Below are 22,922 nucleotides of genomic sequence, written 5' to 3' on the forward strand. Positions count from 1 at the left end.
TGATAAACATTCCAAAAGCTTCCTATTATCTTCTTGCTTCACACCTCACATGTACTTCTTAGTTCATATGTACTTGTCCATATCTGTATCCATGTGACATAAATCAAAATATGTGCAACACAAAAAACCACATCATTTATTAAGAAACTGTAGCAAAATGTGTAAAAATATCACAAGCAATGATATGCATGCTACACTTATAAACATAGGGCAATACCATGTGAAACTGATGTACAGCATCTTTCAATCTACATTTGCTTGACCACTGTAACTTGCATGAAAAAGGAACATCCTAGACAAGCAGATTGCAGGACATCAAGATAATAACATAGAAAGATATATGCTGAAAATGCATTCAACTTTTAATCTCCCATAAAAATATATTATAAAGAGAATATTTTGGTATTTTCTATCACACCCTCCAGTTTAGCATTAGAACATATAATAAAATGTAATATTCAGTAAACAAAAAACAATTACCCTTTAGAACAAGAATAAATGCTTGCAAACATATTGCTACAAATCAAAGAATGTAAACCAATAGGCTCATTAACAGATCTGGTGTTAGAAAAGCACCATTAGAACTTAGCAACAGTAGACGAAAATTTGTCACAAAATGGAGGAAACCATAATTAGTTAAGAAATTATACCTGGCATTAAGAAATGTTAACTGTAAGGACACATTATTCATTGTGAAAATTTGTTAAGTAATCATGTGTAAAGATGATGAACAACAGTATATATATAGCTCTCTAAAAGTCATGGGAAAATTTCCAAATCGTCCAGCTCAATCTGGACCGTCCTATTGTATGGTCCAGATTGAGTTGGATCTCTCTCTCTCTCTCTCTCTCTCTCTCTCTCTCTCTCTCTCTCTCTCTCTCTCTCTCTCTCTCTCTCTATTTCTCTCTCTCTCTCTCTCTCTCTCTCTCTCTCTCTCTCTCTCTCTCTCTCTCTCTCTCTCTCTCTATTTAGCAAGCTGATTAGCTGTAGGACAGCCCACTGATTAGCCGGCGAACAACCTGACGGCCGGCAGTAGCCGCCCTTCCCTTCTGCCCTCTTGATTGCTTGCGAGTGGTTGAATGCCACCTTTTTTTCTGTTTGATGGTGGCCACCAAACTAAACATGCCACCAATGTGGTGGTTTTCCGACGGATGGCTGGCATCTGCATAGTAGCAGAGCACCAGCAGCCACTAGGGCTGGTAAAAGAGCCATTCACAAGCTGGCTCATTTTCTTAAAAAATAGTTTTTAAGGGGTTTTTAAGCTTTAGAATATATAAATTATATAATATACAAATAAATTATAATACATGTATAAAACATACATTATGTATATAATATATGTATAAAATACATAATTATAAACATATATTATGTAAAATGAAACTATATGAGTCGAGTCAAGTCAAGCTTGTCATGTTCGTGCTCGGCTCATATACCTAAACGCGCTAATTCATACCACAGCTTGTTGAGCTAAATTTCCAAGTTGAGCCAAGCTTCTCACAAGACAAGCCTTGCTGAACAACAAGCTGCTGGTCACGTTTCCCAACCTTAGCAGTCGCCCGCCAGCAATGGCACACACACACACACACAGAGAGAGGGGGGGGGAGAGAGGTGGCCACCGATGGTAGGCCAGCCACTGTCTGGTGGCTGCCTGCTGGAAAAAATGGCGATAAGGGGTGGGGATAGCAGTGGGGTGGGGGAAAAGGTAAGAGGGTGGAGATCAGGTTGGTTCAAAGCAGTATTGTAAGTATCGTACTGTACCATATCATACGATATGGTATGATATGTATTGTTACTTTGGGCCTAATCGATACGATACGTACCTGTATCGGGTGTATCATACGATAAAGGGTGTATCTTACAATACACAATTAGTGCATTTTATGTTGCACTCAATTCTTCTTCTTTTTTGAAATATATAAGAAGACTCCTTAAGATGAGTTTGTTTTACTCCTAAAGAACTTGAGAGTGATTTAGGGCTTGATTTCGTGCAAGAAGAAGTCTTCATTTTTGTTTGAACTTAAAAAAAATTGGTTATGTACAATTTTTAAGTATTGAGAAACACTTGGGAATTTTGTTTTTGTTTATGTAAACATGCACTATTATGGATCTTATGACTTGTTAGCTTAGTGATGTTTATTATTTCACAATTTACATTTTTCTTACGAGATATGCATGCTCATGGAGACAAATGCTTCATATGTGATTTTATGGTTGTATTTTGTGCAATTCATCATTGTTTCATGTGATGATTTTTTTAGAAGTTTTGCTATTTTTTCTGATTTTTCCGGATTTTTGGGATTTTTTGGAAAAAAATTATTAAAAAATTATGATATGTTTACAATACAATACAATACGGTGTTACTTTGGGCCCGACCGATACAGGTAACGATACGATACTTACAACCTTGGTTCAAAGTAACTGAGTAGGGAACAAGGTCAACACAAGAGAGAGAGAAGGGGGATCATCTGAATGAAGAAATCAGACGGTCTCAATGTTGTTGGACAGTACCCCTTCCCTATATATATATATATATATATATATATATATTTATTTATTCATATTTAGTGTGTACGTAATATAGGAAATATTAATGTCGCACATATATATCTTTTACTTTTAATTCCTACTTTAAATGATACATATTATAAATATTTATATATCAGTCATGTTCCTCAAAAAGGTGCCTTGAACTATATATGAATTTAATTACTGCAATGAGATTCATGGACTTATTTTTTAATTGCTCCAAATTAAAAAATAAAATGACTCCTTGACATTCAAAGGAGTCTTTATTATTTGGATGAAAGCAACTCAACGATGGCCTTCCTTATATTCGTATACATAAGCCACAACTAACTTAGCAAAACCAATAATCCAAATACTTGTGAATAATTCAAGGAACATCGCTGCTACAGAAATTACCAAAGGTACTAAAAGAATAAGAACATCATCTTGTCACGAAATGGTACGGAGTCAAGAATACAATGTAGTTAAAACACTCATTCACAATGAAAATGCTCATAGAACACAAGACTTAAAAATAAACAATTTCATTACATATGAAATTTAAATAATACAAAAGAAATGAAAAATTATAAAAGAGCCTCACTACAATACTCAAAAACACTCAAAACCTAGAAATCTACCCATCATTCTCTCACCTTACAAAGCACACGCTGATACAGAGCATCCTGAATATCCGTGCATTGAAGGCAAAGTTGGATCCATATCTAACCAATCAGATCCGATCCGGGATGCGATCTGTGGTTAGATCGAATCATGCAGGACCATCTAGGTTCAATTGGATCTCCACGTATCCAGATCCGTTTTGAATATCATGTTCTAATTTTTAGGATATTTTGTTTTCTCAGAAATTGTATTTCTATGTTTGATTCCATTTTGTATGTCTGGAATCATTTATGCTTTTTTTTAAGTATTTTATTTTATGTAATTTTTATTTTTATTTTTAGGTGTCGGATTCTACAGATCCGGATAGTTCTAGTGCCCTGTAGGATTGTTTTGCAGCACTAGAGGGTGTATGGGGTACTTAAGGTAGTTTTTTTTTTCGAATTTAAAAAAAACCAAAAAAGGGCAGTTGGCCCAGATGGTATACCTATCGAGGCTTGGAAATGCTTGGGAGAGAAAGGTTTAGAATGGTTGAAAAATCTTTTTAACAAGATTTGACGGACAAATAAGATGCCTAATGAGTGGAGGAAGAGTACTTTGTTGCCTCTATATAAGAATAAGGGTGATATACAAGATTGCACAAACTATCGTGGTATAAAACTCATGAGTCATACTATGAAACTTTGGGAGAGGGTAATTGAGTATAGGTTGAAAAAGGTTGTCATGATATCGGAGAATCAATTTGGTTTTATGCCTGGAAGATCAACTATGAAAGCTATACATCTTCTTAGACAACTTATTGAGAGAAATAGAGAGAGGAACAAAGATTTGCATATGGTTTTTATTGATTTGGAGAAGGCATACGATAGAGTACCTAGGGATGTTCTATGGTGGACAATGATGAAGAAAGGTGTTTCTCTCAAGTACATTAATATAATTAAAGATATGTACGAAGGAGGAGTAACCAATGTCCGCACTTGTGGATGGGTGACAACCAATTTTCCTATAACGGTTGGGTTACATCAAGAATCTGCATTAAGCCTTTTCCTATTTGCTATAGTGATGGATGAGCTTACAAGATCAATTCAAAAAAATGTGCCATGGTGTATGTTGTTTGCTAAGTTAGAATTATAGAGACAGACATTGGAAGCAAGAGGTTTTAGGTTGAGTAAGAGTAAGACAGAATATATAGAATGTCGGTTTAGTAAGCAGCGAAGTAGTGATGGGAGTGTAATGAAGCTTGGTGAGCAAGAAATACCGATGGATGATTGTTTCAAATATTTGGGATCTATCATTCAAAAAGTACGGAGAAATTGATGGAGATGTAAATCATAGAATAAAGGTTGGGTGGATGAAATGGAAAAGTGCAACTGGAGTGTTGTGCGGTCGTAGAATGCCATTGCGGTTGAAGGGAAAGTTTTATAGGACGACAATTAGCCCCGCTTTACTATATGGTACGGAATGTTGGGCTGCCAAGAGACATCATATTCAAAAAATTGTTAAGATATACATATACGTGTATATACACGTATATGTATATATGTGTTTATTGTTAGCTGAAATACCCATTAGGGGTATTTCGGTCTTTCCTTTGTAATAGGTGTCAGCCCAATAGGGGTTGACATTTCTATATTTTATTTCATGTATTTATTTTTGTCTTTTTCTTTTTCTACCTTTTTTTCTTTTTCAGATTTGATGGGACAACTCCATATAGCTGTTGGAGCTGCCCCAACAGCTATATTTATGACTGTTGAGTGCAGCCCCAAAAGCCATATTGAGTTGCACCCCATTGGCTCCATTGTATTATAAATTGGCCTCTTGTGGCCTTGTATTCCTAACTTATTCTTGAGTGCTTCTATGCAAAAACAAGTTTGTAGACCCTTGTGTGGGTGGTTTCGTGATTCAATCAAGTATTTTTACTTGATTGAAAGTGTATTATTGCATGTGTATCGGATTCAATCCACTTCATTACATGGTATCAGAGCTTTGGTGGTCCAAAGGCAAGTTTTTTGAAGAAAGTTCATGACAATATCAAGAGGAGAATCGTACGCTTAGGGGATACAACAAATCGAGGATTGTTGCATTGAGAAGTGTGCCATCTCTCAAATAAGTGCTCGTATTCCACTCTTTTTTCTTTCTTCTTCGTTCTCTACCCTTTCTCTTGGCCTTGTAAGGAAATGGAGAATGAAAGAGAGGTAATGGTCTCTATTCCCGTATGCCTAAACGATACAAACTATGTGATGTGGGCATCCATAGTTAAACACAAAATATGGGAAAAGGGATTATGGGGTTTGGTGGACGGTGGACTCTTGGGACAGAGTCTTAATTTGACCAAGACTCTTAAAATTTTGGATTTTTGAGAAAACAGACGAGAGGATTTTGAAAAACAGGTGAAAAAAGAGCAGAAATTGAAGTCTGGTTCAGAGTCCTTATACAACTTAAGACACTTTGAATAGAGTCTTGGTTCAACTAAAACTCTGAGTTTCTGACTTCTTCCGAAAGATTTTGAAAGATTTGGTTGAAAACAAGTAAAAATAACAACGAAAGATAGAGTCCTAATCTGACTGAAACTCTGAAAAAGAGTCCTAGTTCGATTGAAACCCTAAGATTTTGGCTATTTTGAAAGTCAGATGAGAAAGTTTTCGAAAACAGGTGAAGAACAGGAGTAAATGATGAAATCGGGATAGAGTCCTTATTCGATTAGGAATCTGAGGAAGAGTCCTAATTGGACTGGGACTCTAGAATTTTGGCCAAAATGAAGGATTTTGAAAGATTTTCTCAAAAACAGGTAAAATGGTAGTAAAAAACAAAGTCCTGATCCGACTAGGACTCTAGAAGAAGAGTCTTAATCCAACTAGAACTCTGGGATTTTGGCCAAAATGATAAAAATGGATAAGGAACATGACTACAACTAATTTAAAATCAAAAAGGAGTTTTAAACAGATGAAAAGGCAGAGTCCTGATTCAATTAGGACTCTGAAGTTTTTAAAAAAATTGATAAATGAAAGAATCCAGAAGAGACACCACCTAGATGGGTCTCATCTGAGAATTGAAATCAGTTGAAATTGATTTTAAAAACAAATCCAGATTGTTTTTCTGAAGAAAATAAGATCCTGGGGGTTAATAAAATAAATAAAAAAATGTCGGTTCAAAACCAAGGTTTTGAAATTTATTTCAAAAGAAAAGTTTTAAAACTCGAATCTGGATTCAATGTTTTGAAAAACAAGAGTGTTGGATCTCGATAATGATATGAAATGACATGCAATGCGATGAGGTGATATGTCAAATGCATGCAATGATATGCAATGTTATATGAAATATAAACACTGGATGAGGGTGAAAATTTGGCGTATTTACATAGCTAAATGATATACATGTTACTGTTGTATAATTTCTTTAATTGATCATGTATATGCTGAAAATCACACACTGCACCCACATCACATACTTGACACATGATATACTTGCAAGAAAAATTACAGTAATTCCTACTTAGACAGTTGTAGTCTAATTCTTATAAATTTATCATTTTTCAGGTGAAGAATAGAGTTTATGAGCGACTGCGGGATGAGGCTTCGATCGAGATTTTGGACTTATTGTTCCCGGGATATTTTGTTTTCCTTTTTACTTATTAGAACATGTCATTAAATTCTGATGTTATTATTCATTTGATAATGAAATGAAATAAATGATTTGGCTTGCTCTCCACTGTAATGCGCCCAAATGCTTAACCCCAATGAAATTGTTGATTCTGCTGTTACAAAAAAAATCCTCAAAATTTTGGGGAAAAATTTTTGGGGCGTTACACTCCCTTCATTTGTTCTTGCCTCATAGCAATGGCACTTCGTTCCCATTGGGGTTCAACGAGAGCAAACTCATCCCATAGAGGAGATAAAGTGCTATAGTAATATCTAATACTCATATCTCTATGCTTGGTTGCTCTCACTTTTCTTGCAAAAAGAAGTGTCTAGCAAGGTCTCTTTGATTGTATATACCTTTTATGAAGAACCAAGCTTTATTTGCCTTATTGAATTTGGCTATATTAGCACAAATTTTGAGATCCACATTGTTCATAAACCATGCCAATATTTTGGCATTGTTACTCTCTCAATGGCCTTGGTTTTTTCTTCATTTTCTTCCTTCTTGGTGAACTTTAGTTGAGGTTCTGGAACCGTACCACATACAAATCTTTAAAGTTTTTTACTTTTAAAGTTGTTTTTCATAGCAGCCGCCTACATTCAATAGTTAGTCCCATTCAATTTGAATGAGAGATCAATCTTTGAATCCTTGTCGGCCATTATGGAAAAGAAGAAAAATGGATGATAACAACAAGTATGCAAAACACAAGCACACAAAAAATAAAATAAAAAAGAGTCCCAAGAGTGCTCAATCACCTAGGGGCTCTGATACCATGTAATGAAACACTAGTGCAAAGACAAATGCAAACGAGAAGCCACTAATGGGCAAAATACAATAAGCCTTAAAGGGCTAAGAGCAAAGCACACACAATTAGAGAAAATCCTTAAAAAATAATGAGAGAGAATATTGTTGAAAATGCTTGAAAAGCATAGGGGAGAAGTCCCCTATTTATACAAGCTTCTAGGGGGCAAAGGGAGCTCTCCAACGGTCACATTTGTGACCGTTGGGGGAGGTCCCAACAGCTCTTTTGGGAGGCCCCTTTATTACCCCTTAAACAAATAAATAAAAAATAAAAAAACAAAAAATAAATGATTACAAAAAAGTCCCTAGTGGACATGCCTATTTACAATGTGACAAAAAGACTAAATTGCCCCTAGTGGGCATTACAAAAAGAAATACATAAATACTCAATATATATACAATAACAACAACAATTGCGCCTTCATCCCAAAACAATTGGGGTCGGCGATATGAACCAAAAAAGAAAATCATCCTGGGTCTTCCACATGAATGCTTCTCCTCCAATCATTTCTATCCAATGCCATGTCCTCGATGAGGTTCAAAGCATTCATATACTTTCCTATCATCTCCATCCAAGTCTTCTTAGGCCTACCCCGACCTCTTTTAACTAATATATTTTCTCATTTCTCCATCCTTCTAACTGGAGCATCATTAGGCCTACGCCGAATATGTCCAAACCACCGTAAACAATTCTCTCTCATCTTATTTTCAATGGATGCAATGCCTACCTTCTTACGTATCTCCTCGTTCTGAATCTTATCTTTTATTGTATTTCCACACATCCATCTAAGCATACGCATCTCAGCTACACTCATTTTTTGAATATGATGTCTCTTGGCAGCCCAACATTCCGTACCATATAGTAAAGCGGGCCTAATTGTCGTCCTATAAAACTTTCCCTTCAACCGCAATGGCATTCTACGATTGCACAACACTCCAGTTGCACTTTTCCATTTCATCCACCCAACCTTTATCCTATTATTTACATCTCCATCAATTTCTCCATACTTTTGAATAATAGATCCCAAATATTTGAAAGTCATCCACCGATATTTCTTGCTCACCAAGCTTCACTACATCGTTGCTTACTAAACCGACATTCCATATATTTTGTCTTACTCTTACTCAACTTAAAACCTCTCGCTTCCAATGTTTGTCTCCATAATTCTAACTTAGCATTAACCCCAGCTCTAGACTCATCAATCAAAACAATATCATCAGCAAACAACATACACCACGACACATATATATATAATCCATATATATTTTAATAATATATACATATATTTGGAAAAAACAAAGAATAAATATTTATAAATCTGATGAAAAAGAATAGATATACATCTAAAAATATATAGTTTGTATATAAATATATATGTGGAAAAACACACACACACATATATATATGGTAAAAAAACAAGTTTGAGTCTAGGCGGGGACTAGTTGATGCCTAGGTGGCCTTTTAAGTCCAGAGCGCCTAAGTGCCCTGGAGTATGCGCTGACCCAATGCCTAGGGAGACTAGGCTCCTAGTCAGTGCCTAGTCACCGATTTTGACTACATAAGATATATTTAACATCATATAGTATATGTAGAACATATGATTGAACTACTTTGTTTGCAAAAAATAGGTTTAATGGTAAAATCTTATTAATTCTAGCCATCAAATAATGTATTTTTTTTGTAGTCCTATTTCTTCCAGCTATAAAACAATATATTTTTTTGTCAACAAGACAGCTCGAACTTGACTCGTTTAACACGGGTTCATTATGAGCTCAAACTCGGCTTGGCTTGCCACAAGAATGAGCCTCGTTGGGCTCCTTTACCAGCATCCCAAGGTTCTCAGTTACCACAAAAAAGAAGAAAAAAATCATACATGTGAATATGTGTGTCTGTTATCAAGACAGACCTTTTAAGATGCAACTTTCATTCAATCAAAGCTTAAAGCCCAAATCATAGACATATGTACACACCAAAATAACAGTAGAAAGACATGAACACTAGCAAAACCACAAAATGATCATATACCTCTGCAATAACAATGTCAAATCTAATAAGCATTTGAAATCCTGAAATAAATCTAATTATGTATAAAGCATGTAATCTTTCAACATCATATATACAGATAAAAGGGATTTGAGCCCAGATTGCACCAAAAGCCACCCCAGTCAAAAGACCATTTGGAGGTAGCCACTGGCTGAGCTGAAATAACCATACATGGTGAGAGCACCAACTCGGACAGGTTGGATTTTTAAAACTAGGTCTTCCGCCCGAATTAGCTTTTCTACCAGTAATAATATTGCACTTGATATGAGCATAGTTGGCAAACCTGATGATCCAACTCGGGAATCGCCCGAGTCGGATCAGATCGCCTTGTACTGGCCCACCAATCCAACACAATCTTGTTTTAACCAGGATCGGGGTGTGAATCAGTCTGGAATCACCCAACTCAGTGACCCAACGAGTCGATCCTGAATCATCTCATTCAGGACTGAGACGGATTGATCTGATTTGACACAGAATCTCAAATCGAATTGGTTTTTGTACTGGTTTGTTTCGATTTGAACTGGTTCTTAACCATATAAATACCCCCTTTTTTCATTTCCCTCTCCTCTCCTCAAAACCCTAGCAGTTGCAACAAAGGCAACATCGGTGACCACCAACGACCGCCGCCAGCAGCTATCTCTCTCTCTCTCTCTGAAGCAAGGTGAGGCCCTCACTCTCTTTGTCTCATAGTCTTTTTTTTTGTCCACGCTGTTGGGGGGTTTCCCTATATCGCAGTGTGCACGATGCACACTATTGGGTGTTTGTCACCATTTTCTGTATCATCTTTTTGTGGTTGTGCAGTGTGGGACTTTGATGCTTTGATTTAGTGAATTTGCTGCTTGGAGTTTTATTGTTTGCATTTGTATTGTAGAAAACAATGTTATATTCAATATTTAAAGCATTTAAAAATACTAAAAAATTTAGGTCCTAACCCATCTGAGTTACCGAGTTGACCCACTGACCCGCAAGTCCAGGGTCGGGCGATCTGAGTCCGGGTCATGGGTTTGCCAACTATGGATATGAGGGCAATCATCATGCATATACTGATAAGTGAGAAATTCACATTGATAGATTAAAACACTTATGCCACCCTCCACTGAAACATACACATTAAACACTAGCACAAAGGAAAGAGAAGCCTTCACTCAAGCAGTAGAGGTGCCATCATCAACATATGGAATACGGAAAAGATATTGAGGTTCTTCTCAAGAAGATAACCAACCGCCATAATAGAAGGTGCACAACGTGGATAATCTTGGGCTAAACTCATATTCAGTTTATGCGCCCTGCCATTCTTGTCCCTGACACTCAAACATAAGCATACAATATCAATTTCCTGAAAATCTTATGTGGCATGGAAAATGAAATAAATGTGCAGGCATATATCTATTTATTGTTGAAGCCATGAGAAAAGTACAAGTGAAGGAGAAGAAAGAAAGAGTGGGAAGAACACCCAAAATGCTTCATACATTATTCAGATAGGGTTACAACAAATAAAGAGGTATCGACCCCCATAGAGCCCACTACAAGACAAAAATATGGAAGTGGACTAGTGGGATATAAGCTAGTTTACAATAATACCCTTATACTAGAATTGTATGTACAAAAAGATACAAGAAGGGGGTATTACATATAATAGAACTATAGCATTTCCTCGACACTCCCCCTCAAGCTTGAGGTGATGAGAACACAATCAAACCAAGCTTGAAAAGAAACTATTAGAAAGCCTTCAAAGGCAATTTTTTCATAAAACAATTATGATTTCATCTTGACATGTCTACCGAGTAAAGTGACAATCTATCTTAATATGCTTAGTCCTCTCATGAAATTCTGGATTTTTGGTAACATGAATAGCACTTTGATTGTCACAATGCAAATTAGTTGGAGTTGTTATGTTCACTCCCATAACCTGTAAGAGCTACCTCAACCAAATAACTTCTACAATCACTTGAGCCATAGCACAATATTCTGCTTCAGTAGTGGATAGAGCAATCCTTTGTTGTTTCTTATTTTTCCATGATATCAAAGATTAAACCAAGAATAGATAGAATCCAGAGGTAGAATGCCTATTCTGATATGCGCCCTCAAAATCTGCATCACAGTAAGCTTTCAACTGCAATGATGATGTAGCAGAAAAAACAGGTCATAAAGAATAGTGCCCCTGATATATTTGATAATCCTCAAGACTACTGCCAAGTGAGATGACCTAAGAGTACTCATGAAGTAACTTACTATGTGAACTGCAAAGGTGATATATGGTCGTGAGATAGTCAAATAAATCAAACTTTTGACCAGTTGCCTATAAATCATAGGATCACCGAGTAATTCACCATCACCATCAGTGTGCTTCCACAGAAGTGTCTACTTGTTTTCTTTCATATGCAAGTCTTGCTTTACTAATCAAATATGCGGCATATTTGTGTTGAGTCAACCGATATTCTCTGTTGAAGTATGCAACTTCAAGACCTATCAAGTATTTGAATTTTCCCAAGTCTTTCACCTCAAACTTTTGGGCCAGTTGTGTCTTCACTTTGACAAGCATAACCCTCTCATCTCCAACAATGACCATATCATCCACATGAAGCAAAAGAAGACAATGACTCCTAACAAAAGATGTCGCAAACAAAGCCGGCTCATGATGACTTTGTTTAAATCCCAAGCTTATCCCTGATGCACTAAATTTTACAAACCAAACCCTGGAGCTTGTTTCAGCCCATACAGAGCCCTCTTCAATTTGCACACTACCCTCCTCATCAACAACCCCTTGGGGTAGCTCCATGCACACTTCTTCCTCAAAGTCCTCATTCATAAAGGCATTTTTAGCATCCATCTGTCACAAGTCTAATCCCCTTACTGCAGCCACTATCATCTGTGCTCTAATAGTAGTCACGTAAACCACTAGTGCAAAGGTCTCATCAAATTCTATCTCATACTGTTGACTATAACATTTTGCTACAATATGAGCCTTATATCTTTCGATCATAGTCACCTATATCGTTAAAGGTAATTTTTCGGCGAGGGTATTTCTTTGAGAGATTTTCAAAAGTTGATAAATCTGAAGAGTTTAAAAAATTGGAAAAAATATAAATAACAAAAAAGCTAAAAAAATAATAAGTTTCACATTTTTCTTCTAAAAATATAGAGAAACATGTTTTAAAGGTTTTAAAATATAAAAAAACAAATTAAATAGGAAATGCAAACTTAAAATTTAAAAAAAAAAAAGGAGTTTTTTTCCAAAAATATCGTGATAAAATCATGATATTTCATCTTCTAGCGACATTTTAAAAATATCGCAAGATATTACCTTTAATATCGGCTACCTTAAAATATTGGTATTTCTCATTATATTTTCAAAATATCACCGATATCGATAACAGTGCTTTTGATAGATCCATCTACCCTTGTCTTGATTTCACACACCCAACTACATTTTTTCCATCAGGCAGTTTAACTAGCTCACACTTTCATCCTTTCCAAAGCCTCCAATTCCTTTGTCATTGCCTTTTGTCACTCTGGATCTGACGATGTACATAGTATTTTGGCTTATAATAAGATTGAATCATGGCTAAGAAAGCTTGATAATAGCAAAAAAAGAATCATAGAAAACAAATCTAGAAAGAGGAATAGAGTTTAGAACTTCTACGCACCTGAGGAACAAGGGTAGATGAAGGTGTTGACTCATTAGGATCGGTCTGAGAGAGATTGGGACTTGGCTCTAGCAAAGGCTCTTACTTTGTATCATGTTGATCAAGGAATGAATGTGTAGGAACCTCCAATGGTCTCCTGCTATATGTAACCCATTTCTTGTCATTCTGTTTATATGAAGTCTCTGAAAAAGTACCAAGGACAAAATAAACTCTATGTTCTCTCTTCGATCATTCTGACTGTAAAATGACACATGTTCCCAAAATTCCACATGTCTTGATGTCCATACTTTCCTGCTCATAAGATCAAAACACCTATAACCTTTTTGTCCTTTAGGATACCCTATAAAGCAGCATTTCACAGCCTTAGGGGATAATTTATCTCTGAATTGTTAAGGAACTAGAGCAAAACATGTACTCTCAAATACTCTTAGCATGTCATAATTTGATTCTTTTCCAAACAGTCTTTTATACAGAAAGACTTCCCCAATCACCTTGAGGGCAAGACCTCTGGTGCACAATCCCTCTTTCAAATAAAAATTTATGCAACTCTTTACTCATGTATTCTCCCCCTGAGTTAGGATGTAGGGTTTTTATTTTAGCTGCAAATTGGGTCTCAACATACTTAAAATCTTTTAAAATTGTCAAACAATTCACTTTGATTTCTCATAAAATATATCCATATATATCTGGTAAGATCATCAATAAATGTCACAAAATACATGGATCCTGTTTTGGACACTACAGGGGAAGGACCCCATACATCATAATGAACTATCTCAAAGGGACATATAGACTCAATTTCTTTATAAATAAATGAGAGAGCATGACTTTTAGATAACCTACCGCTCTCACAACACTGGACATCACTCGAGACCCCATGCTTAAAATTACTTCCAAGTAAACCAGAGGATAACATAAATTGAAGCCTAGAACTAGACACATGACCCAAACGTCGATACCACAGTACCGAAGAGTCCAAAACTGCAGCATCAGCTCTACACCCACCAGCTATTAAATTGTATCTCTCTTTTGTATACATATATATATATATATATATTATTTTCTCGTCATGTAACCCCCAGGGGTATTTCTGTCTTTTTCTACTTTTTATGCATATTCACATTAGTGAATATGTTTGTAAATCTTTTTCCTTCTTTTCTTTTTCTTTTTTCTTTTTTCTTTTTCTTTTTCCTTTTCCTTTTTCCTTTTTCCTTTTTCCTTTTTTTCTTTTCTTTTTTTCTTTTCTTTTTTTCTTTTCTTTTTTTCTTTTGTTGACTTAGTCAACATCTTGGAGGGGGTCCAACACTAAACGTTGGTGATAAAACTGCCTTTGGATTGCAGTATTTGCCTTGGAAACCGAGAAGGAATGAAAAGAGAGAGGAGAGAGAGAGAGGAGCACCTTCTTCTTGTTGGAATCGGCAGGCTTCCTGTATGCTTTTTTTTGCAGGCTGAACTAAACATCATTAAGTTTAAGTAGGTTTTACAAATCTTTTACAATGACAAAATTACCCTATGTTAGTAATGTATATTACATTACAATATAACATTCACGTGGACTATATGGATCCTACTGGATCCATATCCGATCTGTATTCTAACACCCTCCCTCAAGTTGTGCATGGGATTGAAACATGTGCAACTTGTTCTTTAGATACCAAAACAGGTTACTTGTGAGACCCTTTGTGAACATATCAGCAACTTGATCTTCTGAAGACACATAAACCGGTTCAATCTCTTTGTCTGCTATTTTTTGTCTGATGAAATGTTGGTCAATCTCAATATGTTTGGTTTGACTGTGATGAACAGGATTGAACGCAATTTGTATAGCACTTCTATTATCGCACATGAGGGTTGAACTTGAGATACTCTCTCTCATCTCTGTAAGTAGATGCCTAATCCAGGTTACTTCTGTTGTGGTAGCTGTCATAGATCTATATTTTGCCCCTGTGCTAGATCTTGCCACAGTTTTCTGTTTTCTGCTACTCCATGAGATAAGATTGTTTCCAATGAAAACACAGTATCTTGAAACAGACCTCCTTTCATCTGGATCCCCTGCCCAATCTGCATCTGTATAGGCCAATATGTCATGTTTCGGTGTTCCCCATGAAGATTGAGCATAAATGAGTCCATCACCCACCGTGCCTTTTAGATAGCGAAGAATACGTTTGACGGCATCCATGTGACCAGTCTTTGGTTCATGCATGAACTGAGATACTTGATCCACAGAATATACAATGTCTGGTCTAGTAAAGGTAAGATACTGTAACATGCCAACTAAACTGTGATGCTTACATCAGGATACAACTCACCATCACAAATGCTGAATTTTTGATTGACAACACTAGGTGTAGGCACAGGTTTGCAATCTGTCATTCCTGCTTTGGACAGAAGATCAAGTGTATTTGTGTTGAGTTAATGACATTTTTTCATCTTGCTTGTCCACCTCTATACCAAGGAAATATCTTAGTTCTCCAAGGTCTTTCATCTTGAATCGCATACTTAGTAAAACTTTAATTTGTTGAATATGGTCCGGAGTATTACCAGTGATCACTATATCATCGACATATATAAGTAAGAAAACCACAGTGGTTCCATCCCTGTATATGAATAAAGAATGATCTAGTTGGGAACGAATGAAACCGTGGTTCTGAATTTCTAAGGAGAAGCTTTCAAACCAGGACCTGGATGCTTGCTTTAAACCATATAATGCTCTGGTTAATTTACACACATATTCTTTTGGGTCTCCTTCTGCATAACCTTGAGGTTGCTCCATGTAAACCTCTTTCTTCAAATCTCCATGAAGAAATGCATTTAAGATTTCACCCATGTTCAATAGCCAAGCCAAGGATAATACGAATGGTTCCCATTTTCACCACTGGGCTGAAGGTCTCATCGTAATCTTGACCATATTCTTGGGTGAAACCTTTGGCAACGAGACGTGCCTTGTATCGTTCAATACTACCATCTGGTTTATACTTAATCTTATACACCCATTTCGAGCCAACTACATTTTTATCTAGGGGACGACCAACTATCTCACATGTTCGACACTCATGAAGTGTCTCTATCTCCTCATTCATCGCTTAAATCAATTTGTTAGATTGAACAACTTGACAAAACTCAAGTGGTTCCTCATGTTTTTCAATCTTGGATAGAAAGATCTGAAAATCCATAGAGAAGTTATCATAACTCACCCATTTTTCAATAGGATGCCTTATCCTGCTTGATCTTTTTGGCGCCTCTCTGGTGTAGACATTTCATTTATATCTCAAACATTGTGTTTCTGATACCTTATTTGAAGTCGTCTCATCATGTATGCTTGCAGGGTCCAAAGCGGTATGTTCAGCAGCATGTGAAATAAGTTCAGCACTGAGCCATGGATCATACCAACTATCTGTTGTCTCACCATGTTCATGACTATGGTTGGCTTTATTCTCCAGGAAGTTATTTTCATCAAAAATAACATTTCTGGAAATTCTAACCTTCTTATTGGCAGGGTCATAGCACCTGTACCCCTTGTGTTCATCTGCATAACCTACAAATTGGCATATAGAGGCTTTGTCCTGAAATTTAGTTCTCATGGATTTGTCAATATGTACATAACATGTGCATCCAAAAACTCATAACTCATCATAATCAGGGTGCACACCAAAGAGAACATAATAGGGAGATTGATTTTCAAGGATAGGCATAGGAAGGCAATTTATCACATGAGTGGCAATGTGAAAGACTTTTGTCCAAAGACTGATGGGCAAGTTACTACCATGCATCATACTCATTGCACTTTCCACAATATGTCTGTGTTTACGTTCAGCAATTCCATTTTGTTGTGGAGTGTACGGGCAAGAAACTATACAATGTATCCCATTATCTTGGAGAAAATCTAAAAATTCTTTGGAGGAATACTCACCACCTCCATCACATTGGAGAATTTGGATACTTTGGGAGAATTGATTTTTAACATGGGCATGAAAGTGACGGAAGATACGAAAGACCTCTGATTTGTGTTTCATAAATAATATCCAAGTAAAACGAGAGAAACTGACAATAAATGATACATAATATTTACTTCCAGAAGAAGAAGGATTGGGAGCTAGACCCCAAACATCAAAACATATTATCTCAAAAGGCTTAGAGGCTCTTTTATTTACTTGATGAAAAGAAAGTACATGACTCTTGCAAACTTGACAACCGGGACACATTTTATCCTTCAATGAAGGTAAAACAGCCTCTGAAAGAAAACCATTGGACACTAACTTTTCAATAAAGACTTGACTACAATGACCAAGACGAGAATGCCAGAGATCTGGCTTATTACATTTGAACATACTTAAGACGTTTTTTGAGACATAATCAAACTTGGGCTTCAAGGGACTGGAGGCTGGATCTTCATTGAAGACATACATGTTTTCACGTCGCTCTCCTTTAGCAAACATCTCCTTCGTTTGAAGATCCTTGACAAAGACAGAAGTAGGAGTAAATTCCACAGATGAATTGGTAGAGTCAACAAGTTTAGAAACAGAGACAATATTTTTCTTTATATTTGGTGCATGGACAACATCAGATAAAGAAATAGATGACTCGGACAAAGGAATGAAAACGTTGCCTATGTTTGAAATAGGGTGGTGAGTCTCATCTCCAGTTACAATATTAGATTTACCAGAATAGGGAACCAAAGTAGAGAACTTACCTGCATTGCCAGTGACATGAGTTGTTGCCCCGGAGTCAACATACCATATTCCATCATCATTTTGTTTCAAATTCAAGTTTGCCATTGCAGATAAGAGAAGATCCTTAGCATCATCACTAACTCGAAATGTACCTGCAGTTTCCAAGTCGGATAATTTCTGGTAGTTAGCTTTTCTGAGACAAGTCCTAGGAAGTTGGAAGAAAGACCTAAATTACCTCAAGAATCCATTGATAGACTGTTTGACAGCCTATGTCACAGGGATTCGGCTAGCAGGGTGCCGCACCCGCGTCGACGCGACTCGACGCGGGTGCTGGTGCGGCACCGGGTGCGGTCAACCCGACCCTGGGTGCGTTGACCGCACCCAGGGTCATTTTTGTCCAATTTTTTTTGGATTTAAAAAAAAAATTGCCCTATGAAATGGGCTGCGGAATTTAAAAAAACTCGCACCCGCATCCATGTGACATAGTTGACAGCCGAAAGAAACTGGTGGCTAAAAATGAAATGAAAGACTGACAGAGAATTAAGATAAATGAGAATAGGTAGGCATGACAGACAGATTTTAAACTGGCAGCAGTTTTTGAACTTGGCTTTATGGGGCTGAAAGGGCTGATAGCAGATCTGAAAAGGTTTCAGATCTGCGACAGACAAAATAATCACTAAAAGCTGCGACAGCGAGACGATAGCAGATCTGAAAGTATTTCAGATCTGCGACAAAGATAGAATAGCATATCTGAATGGATTTCAAATCTGCGAGGGAATAGAAGAAAGGACTGATAGCAGATCTGAAAAGATTTCTGATTTGCGACAGACAAAATAACTAAAGGTTGCGACAGAGAGACGATAACAGATCTGAAAGTATTTCAGATATGTGACAACAGATATAGAATAGCATATCTGAAGGGATTTCAGATCTGCGAGAGAATAGAAGAAAGGTGATTTCAGATCTGCGAGGATAGAATAGTAGATCTGGAAAACTTTCAGATCTACGACAGATTGTCACTTAAAGGAATATAAATAACATAAAGGAAAAGAAAGGATGGGTTAAGATCACGTCACCTGCCGACCTTTCACGTTGATGGAGCACGGGCTTGACAGATATTCTTCACACCCAGGACCTGTGATGCTCTGATACCATGATAAAACTGCCTTTGGATTGCAGTATTTGCCTTGGAAACCGAGAATGAATGAAAAGGGAGAGGAGAGAGAGAGAGAGTGAGGAGCACGTTCTTCTTGTTGGAATCGGCAGCCTTCCTGTATGCTTTTTTTTGCAGGCCGCACTAAACATCATTAAGTTTAAGTAGGTTTTACAAATCTTTTATAATGACAAAACTACCCTATGTTAGTAATGTATATTACATTACAATATAACATTCACATGGACTATATGGATCCTACTGGATCCATATGCGATTTGTATTCTAACAATTGGACCCCTCCAACGGTTAGATTTCTAACTGTTAGAGGGGCTCCAATGTCTAGTGGGAGCCCCTCCAAGGTCTCCTCTTTCTTATAAATAGGGGTGAACCCCCCTCTTAAAAGTAATTCAATGCTTGGAGCATGGTTCTCCATTGTTCAATAAAATTCTTTATATTTTAGCATTTAGGGTCTCTATTTGTACCTTGTATACAATTTGTTGTAAGTGTTCTTGTGCCTTTGTGCACATATCTCTTTGTGGAGGTGGTGCTTATTTTGCACATTATCTCTTTTGAGATATTTTCACATGGTATCAGAGCAAGGTTGAAGTTTGAAGATTGTGTGATTCTTCGTATTTGCAAGTGCCTCGAAAAACATGCCTTTGGCTTCTTGGTGATTGGAGTGGGGACTTCTCTTTCCTTAGTATTTTGGAAGGTTTTTACAACAAGACTTAAAAGTCTTTTTGTGGAACGTGTAAATTTTTCATTCTTACCTCTCTAATGAGTGAAAAAGAGTTTCATTTCTCACTCGATTTTAAATTAAATGGCTCCAACTACCATGTTTGAGCTGAAAATATGGAGGCTCATATTAAAGGGAAAGGTCTTTGGGGATATGTCAAAGGAACCATTCCCGAACCGAAGATCACCATTATTGAGAAGGGTGAAATAAAGGTTCTAGATGGTGAAGAGAGAGAAAAAGCTTTTGAAGAATACAACAAAAGGCATGAAGAATGGGAGATGAAAAACTACAAAATTCTTTCATGGTTTTTCTCTTTCGTTGAAATGAAAATAAATGCAAACATATTGAAGTTCAAGAAAGCCTTTCAAGTTTTGAAGTATCTAGAAAGAATGTATACTTCAAGAGATTTGTCCCATAAATATTATCTCCAAAAGAAGGCATTAACTCTTCAACAAGAAAAAATGTCCGTTAGAGAATATTTTGCCGAGCTAACCACTATTTGGGATGAACTTGCTCTCCAAGAACCTAAATGGAGTGGAGAGGCAATTGAATTGAGAGCCAAACAATTAGAAGAAGATCATTTCTTCAATTTTTTAAATGGGCTTAGACCCGAGTTCGAACAAACAAGGTCCTCTCTTTTGTCTTCTTTCTCTTCTCCTCCGTTGAAAGATGTGCTTACCAAACTAAGTGGAGAAGAAACTAGATTGAGAATGAATAAAACCAATTTAAGTGTGTTGCTCGTTCCCTCTAAGGATGATGACGAGGGTGCTTATGTCGTCTCAAGACCGGGGAATAATGTCAAAACATATAAACCCCCTCACTTCAACAAAAATCAAGGAAGAAGAGAAAATGATGGGCAATATAGAAGAAGAGATTATAGTAAAATCATATGCCACTTTTGCAAAGAACCGGGACACATTAAACCGATTTGTCCTAAATGGAAAAAGATGGTGGCTATGTCTACAACTTTCCAACCAAACAAGGAGGAAGGACCTTCAACTTCCAGCAATGCTACTTTGTCTCTAAATCAAATCATGAAAGCTCTTCAACCTCTCCTCAAGGGATCCGTTTCCGGAGCCGCCATGACCACCTTCTCACCTCCCGGTAAGACTCTTTGACTCTTAGACTCGGGTGCATCCTTTCATATGACTCCAAATGTTTTTGCACTTTCTAAATACTCAAAAAATTTGTCACCCTCTTTTGTCTCTATCGCGGATGGGGCTTCTCTTGAAATAAAAGGGATTGGACATTTTGAAAGACAAGGTTTTTTTATTCCTAAAGTTAGATTTATCCCAAAACTAAATTTAAATTTGCTTTTCGTCTCTCAACTATCGGATCATGGGTGTAATATCAAATTCTCATCAAATAAATGTTGGATACAGGATCGTCGATCCGGGAAGTTGATTGAGGAAGGCTCTAGGAAGGGAGATCTATACTTTATGAAATTTCTTCAAATTTCAAAACACTCTTTTTGTAATGTTGCCCAACATAAAGATATAAATGTTTGGCATAAACGCCTTGGGCATCCAAATATTGTCAAGCTTTCTTATTTACATTTTGTTAAAACTTTATGTAAAGACAACTTCAATTGTAATGATTGTATTCTTGGTAAAATGAGAAGCTTACCTTTTGGACAAAGAACTATATTTTTAACTAAGCCTTTTGAAATTGTGCACTCGGATGTATGGGGACTGGCACCCGTAGTGTTTAAGGGAGGGTTTTCGTATTATGTTATTTATGTTGATGATTTCTCAAGATATAGTTGGATATACTTTCTCAAACATGAACATGAGGTTTTCTCTACCTTTAAGGTTTTTCGTATGATAATACAATACAAATTCTTAGAACTGATTCTGGGGGAGTATCTTTCAAATGATTTCAAAAGTTATATTGAAAATAAAGGTATTGTTCATCAAAGGTCTTGCCCCAAAACACCTCAACAAAACGGATTAGCCGAACGAAAACATAGACATATAATAGAAACTACAAGGATCCTACTCATTTTTCAAAAAATTCCAAAAAGATTTTGGGCCGAAGCAGCTCTTGCATCAGTTTACCTCATAAATCGACTTTCATCCAAAAATTAGAATCAAATATCCCCCTTTGAAACCTTGTATAAAAAAGAACCCGATTACAATAGACTAAGAATTTTTTGTTGTAAATGCTTTGTCCTAACTGACAAGAACGATAAACTATCTCTCAAAGCTATTCCTTGTGCGTTTTTGGGATATTCGGAAACATAAAAAGGTTTTAGGTGTTATGATATTAAAAATGGCAAACTATATGTTTCAAGAAACGTAACCTTTCTAAAAAATATGAGTGGTTTTGAAGAACACAAAACTCATGAAGATAATGCTGATTACTCTTTTTTGTTTGAATTATTATCTAGAAATGAGGATTTTTTTAGCGATGATGAATCGAATAAGGATGGGGATATAAGTGAAAGTATTCCGCCACCCATCCAACTTGAAGAAGAAATGATAGTTGAACCAATTACCTATACTCATAGAGATAGAAGTACCTTTAGAAGTGCAATAGAAAAGTATAGTGACCCTAGTGAACCTTCCAACCATTCTCGAAGAACCGAAAGATCTAGAAAAAATCCTTCTAGATTTATATCTTATGAGTCATTTTCTCCAAAACATAGGGCATGTCTTAGTGTCATTCACTCATATCAAGAACCTAAGAATTTTGAAGAAGCTAAAAAAATGATAGAGCAGAGGGATGCCATGGAAAAAGAACTTAGAGCTCTCAACAAAGCCAAAAATTGGGACTTTCAATATCTTCCAAAAGGAAAGAAATCAATAAGATGCAGATGGGTTTTTAAAGTCAAAACAAAGAGTGATGGCACTCTTGAAATATATAAAGTCCGCCTTGTTGCAAAAGGATAGAGTCAAGAATACGGCATCGATTACGAAGAAACTTTTGCCCCTGTTGCACGAATGGTCACTATAAGATGTTCGATCATCATTGCATCCAGTGTTTTAAAACTCGCCGAGTCAACTCGTTGACTCGGCTCGGCTCGGCCCTCCAGCGAGTCAACCCGGCAAGGCAAACTCGGTTAGCCAAAACTCGGGCTTGACTCGGCCTGACTCGGCT

General features: G+C 36.7%; 1 protein-coding gene across 3 annotated transcripts in view; it reads right to left on the minus strand.

Moving 5' to 3' along the window:
- The window catches only part of LOC149838947 (zinc ion binding protein), a 50,402-nt gene that overhangs the window by 5,742 nt on the left and 21,738 nt on the right, over positions 1-22,922 (minus strand). For 2 of the 3 annotated variants that reach the window (XM_090007863.1, XM_090007862.1), the window contains exons 6-7: positions 10,837-10,915; positions 218-292 (exon numbers count right to left, since the gene is read on the minus strand). In XM_090007863.1, the coding sequence (XP_089863989.1) occupies positions 218-292; positions 10,837-10,915 (154 nt within the window). The remainder of the gene's footprint in view (positions 1-217; positions 293-10,836; positions 10,916-22,922) is intronic. The other variant, XM_090007864.1, reaches the window with a different exon arrangement.

Source organism: Nuphar pumila, chromosome 5, assembly GCF_984573655.1.
Source record: "Nuphar pumila chromosome 5, dmNupPumi1.hap1.1, whole genome shotgun sequence".
NCBI classification, from domain to species: Eukaryota; Viridiplantae; Streptophyta; class Magnoliopsida; order Nymphaeales; family Nymphaeaceae; genus Nuphar; species Nuphar pumila.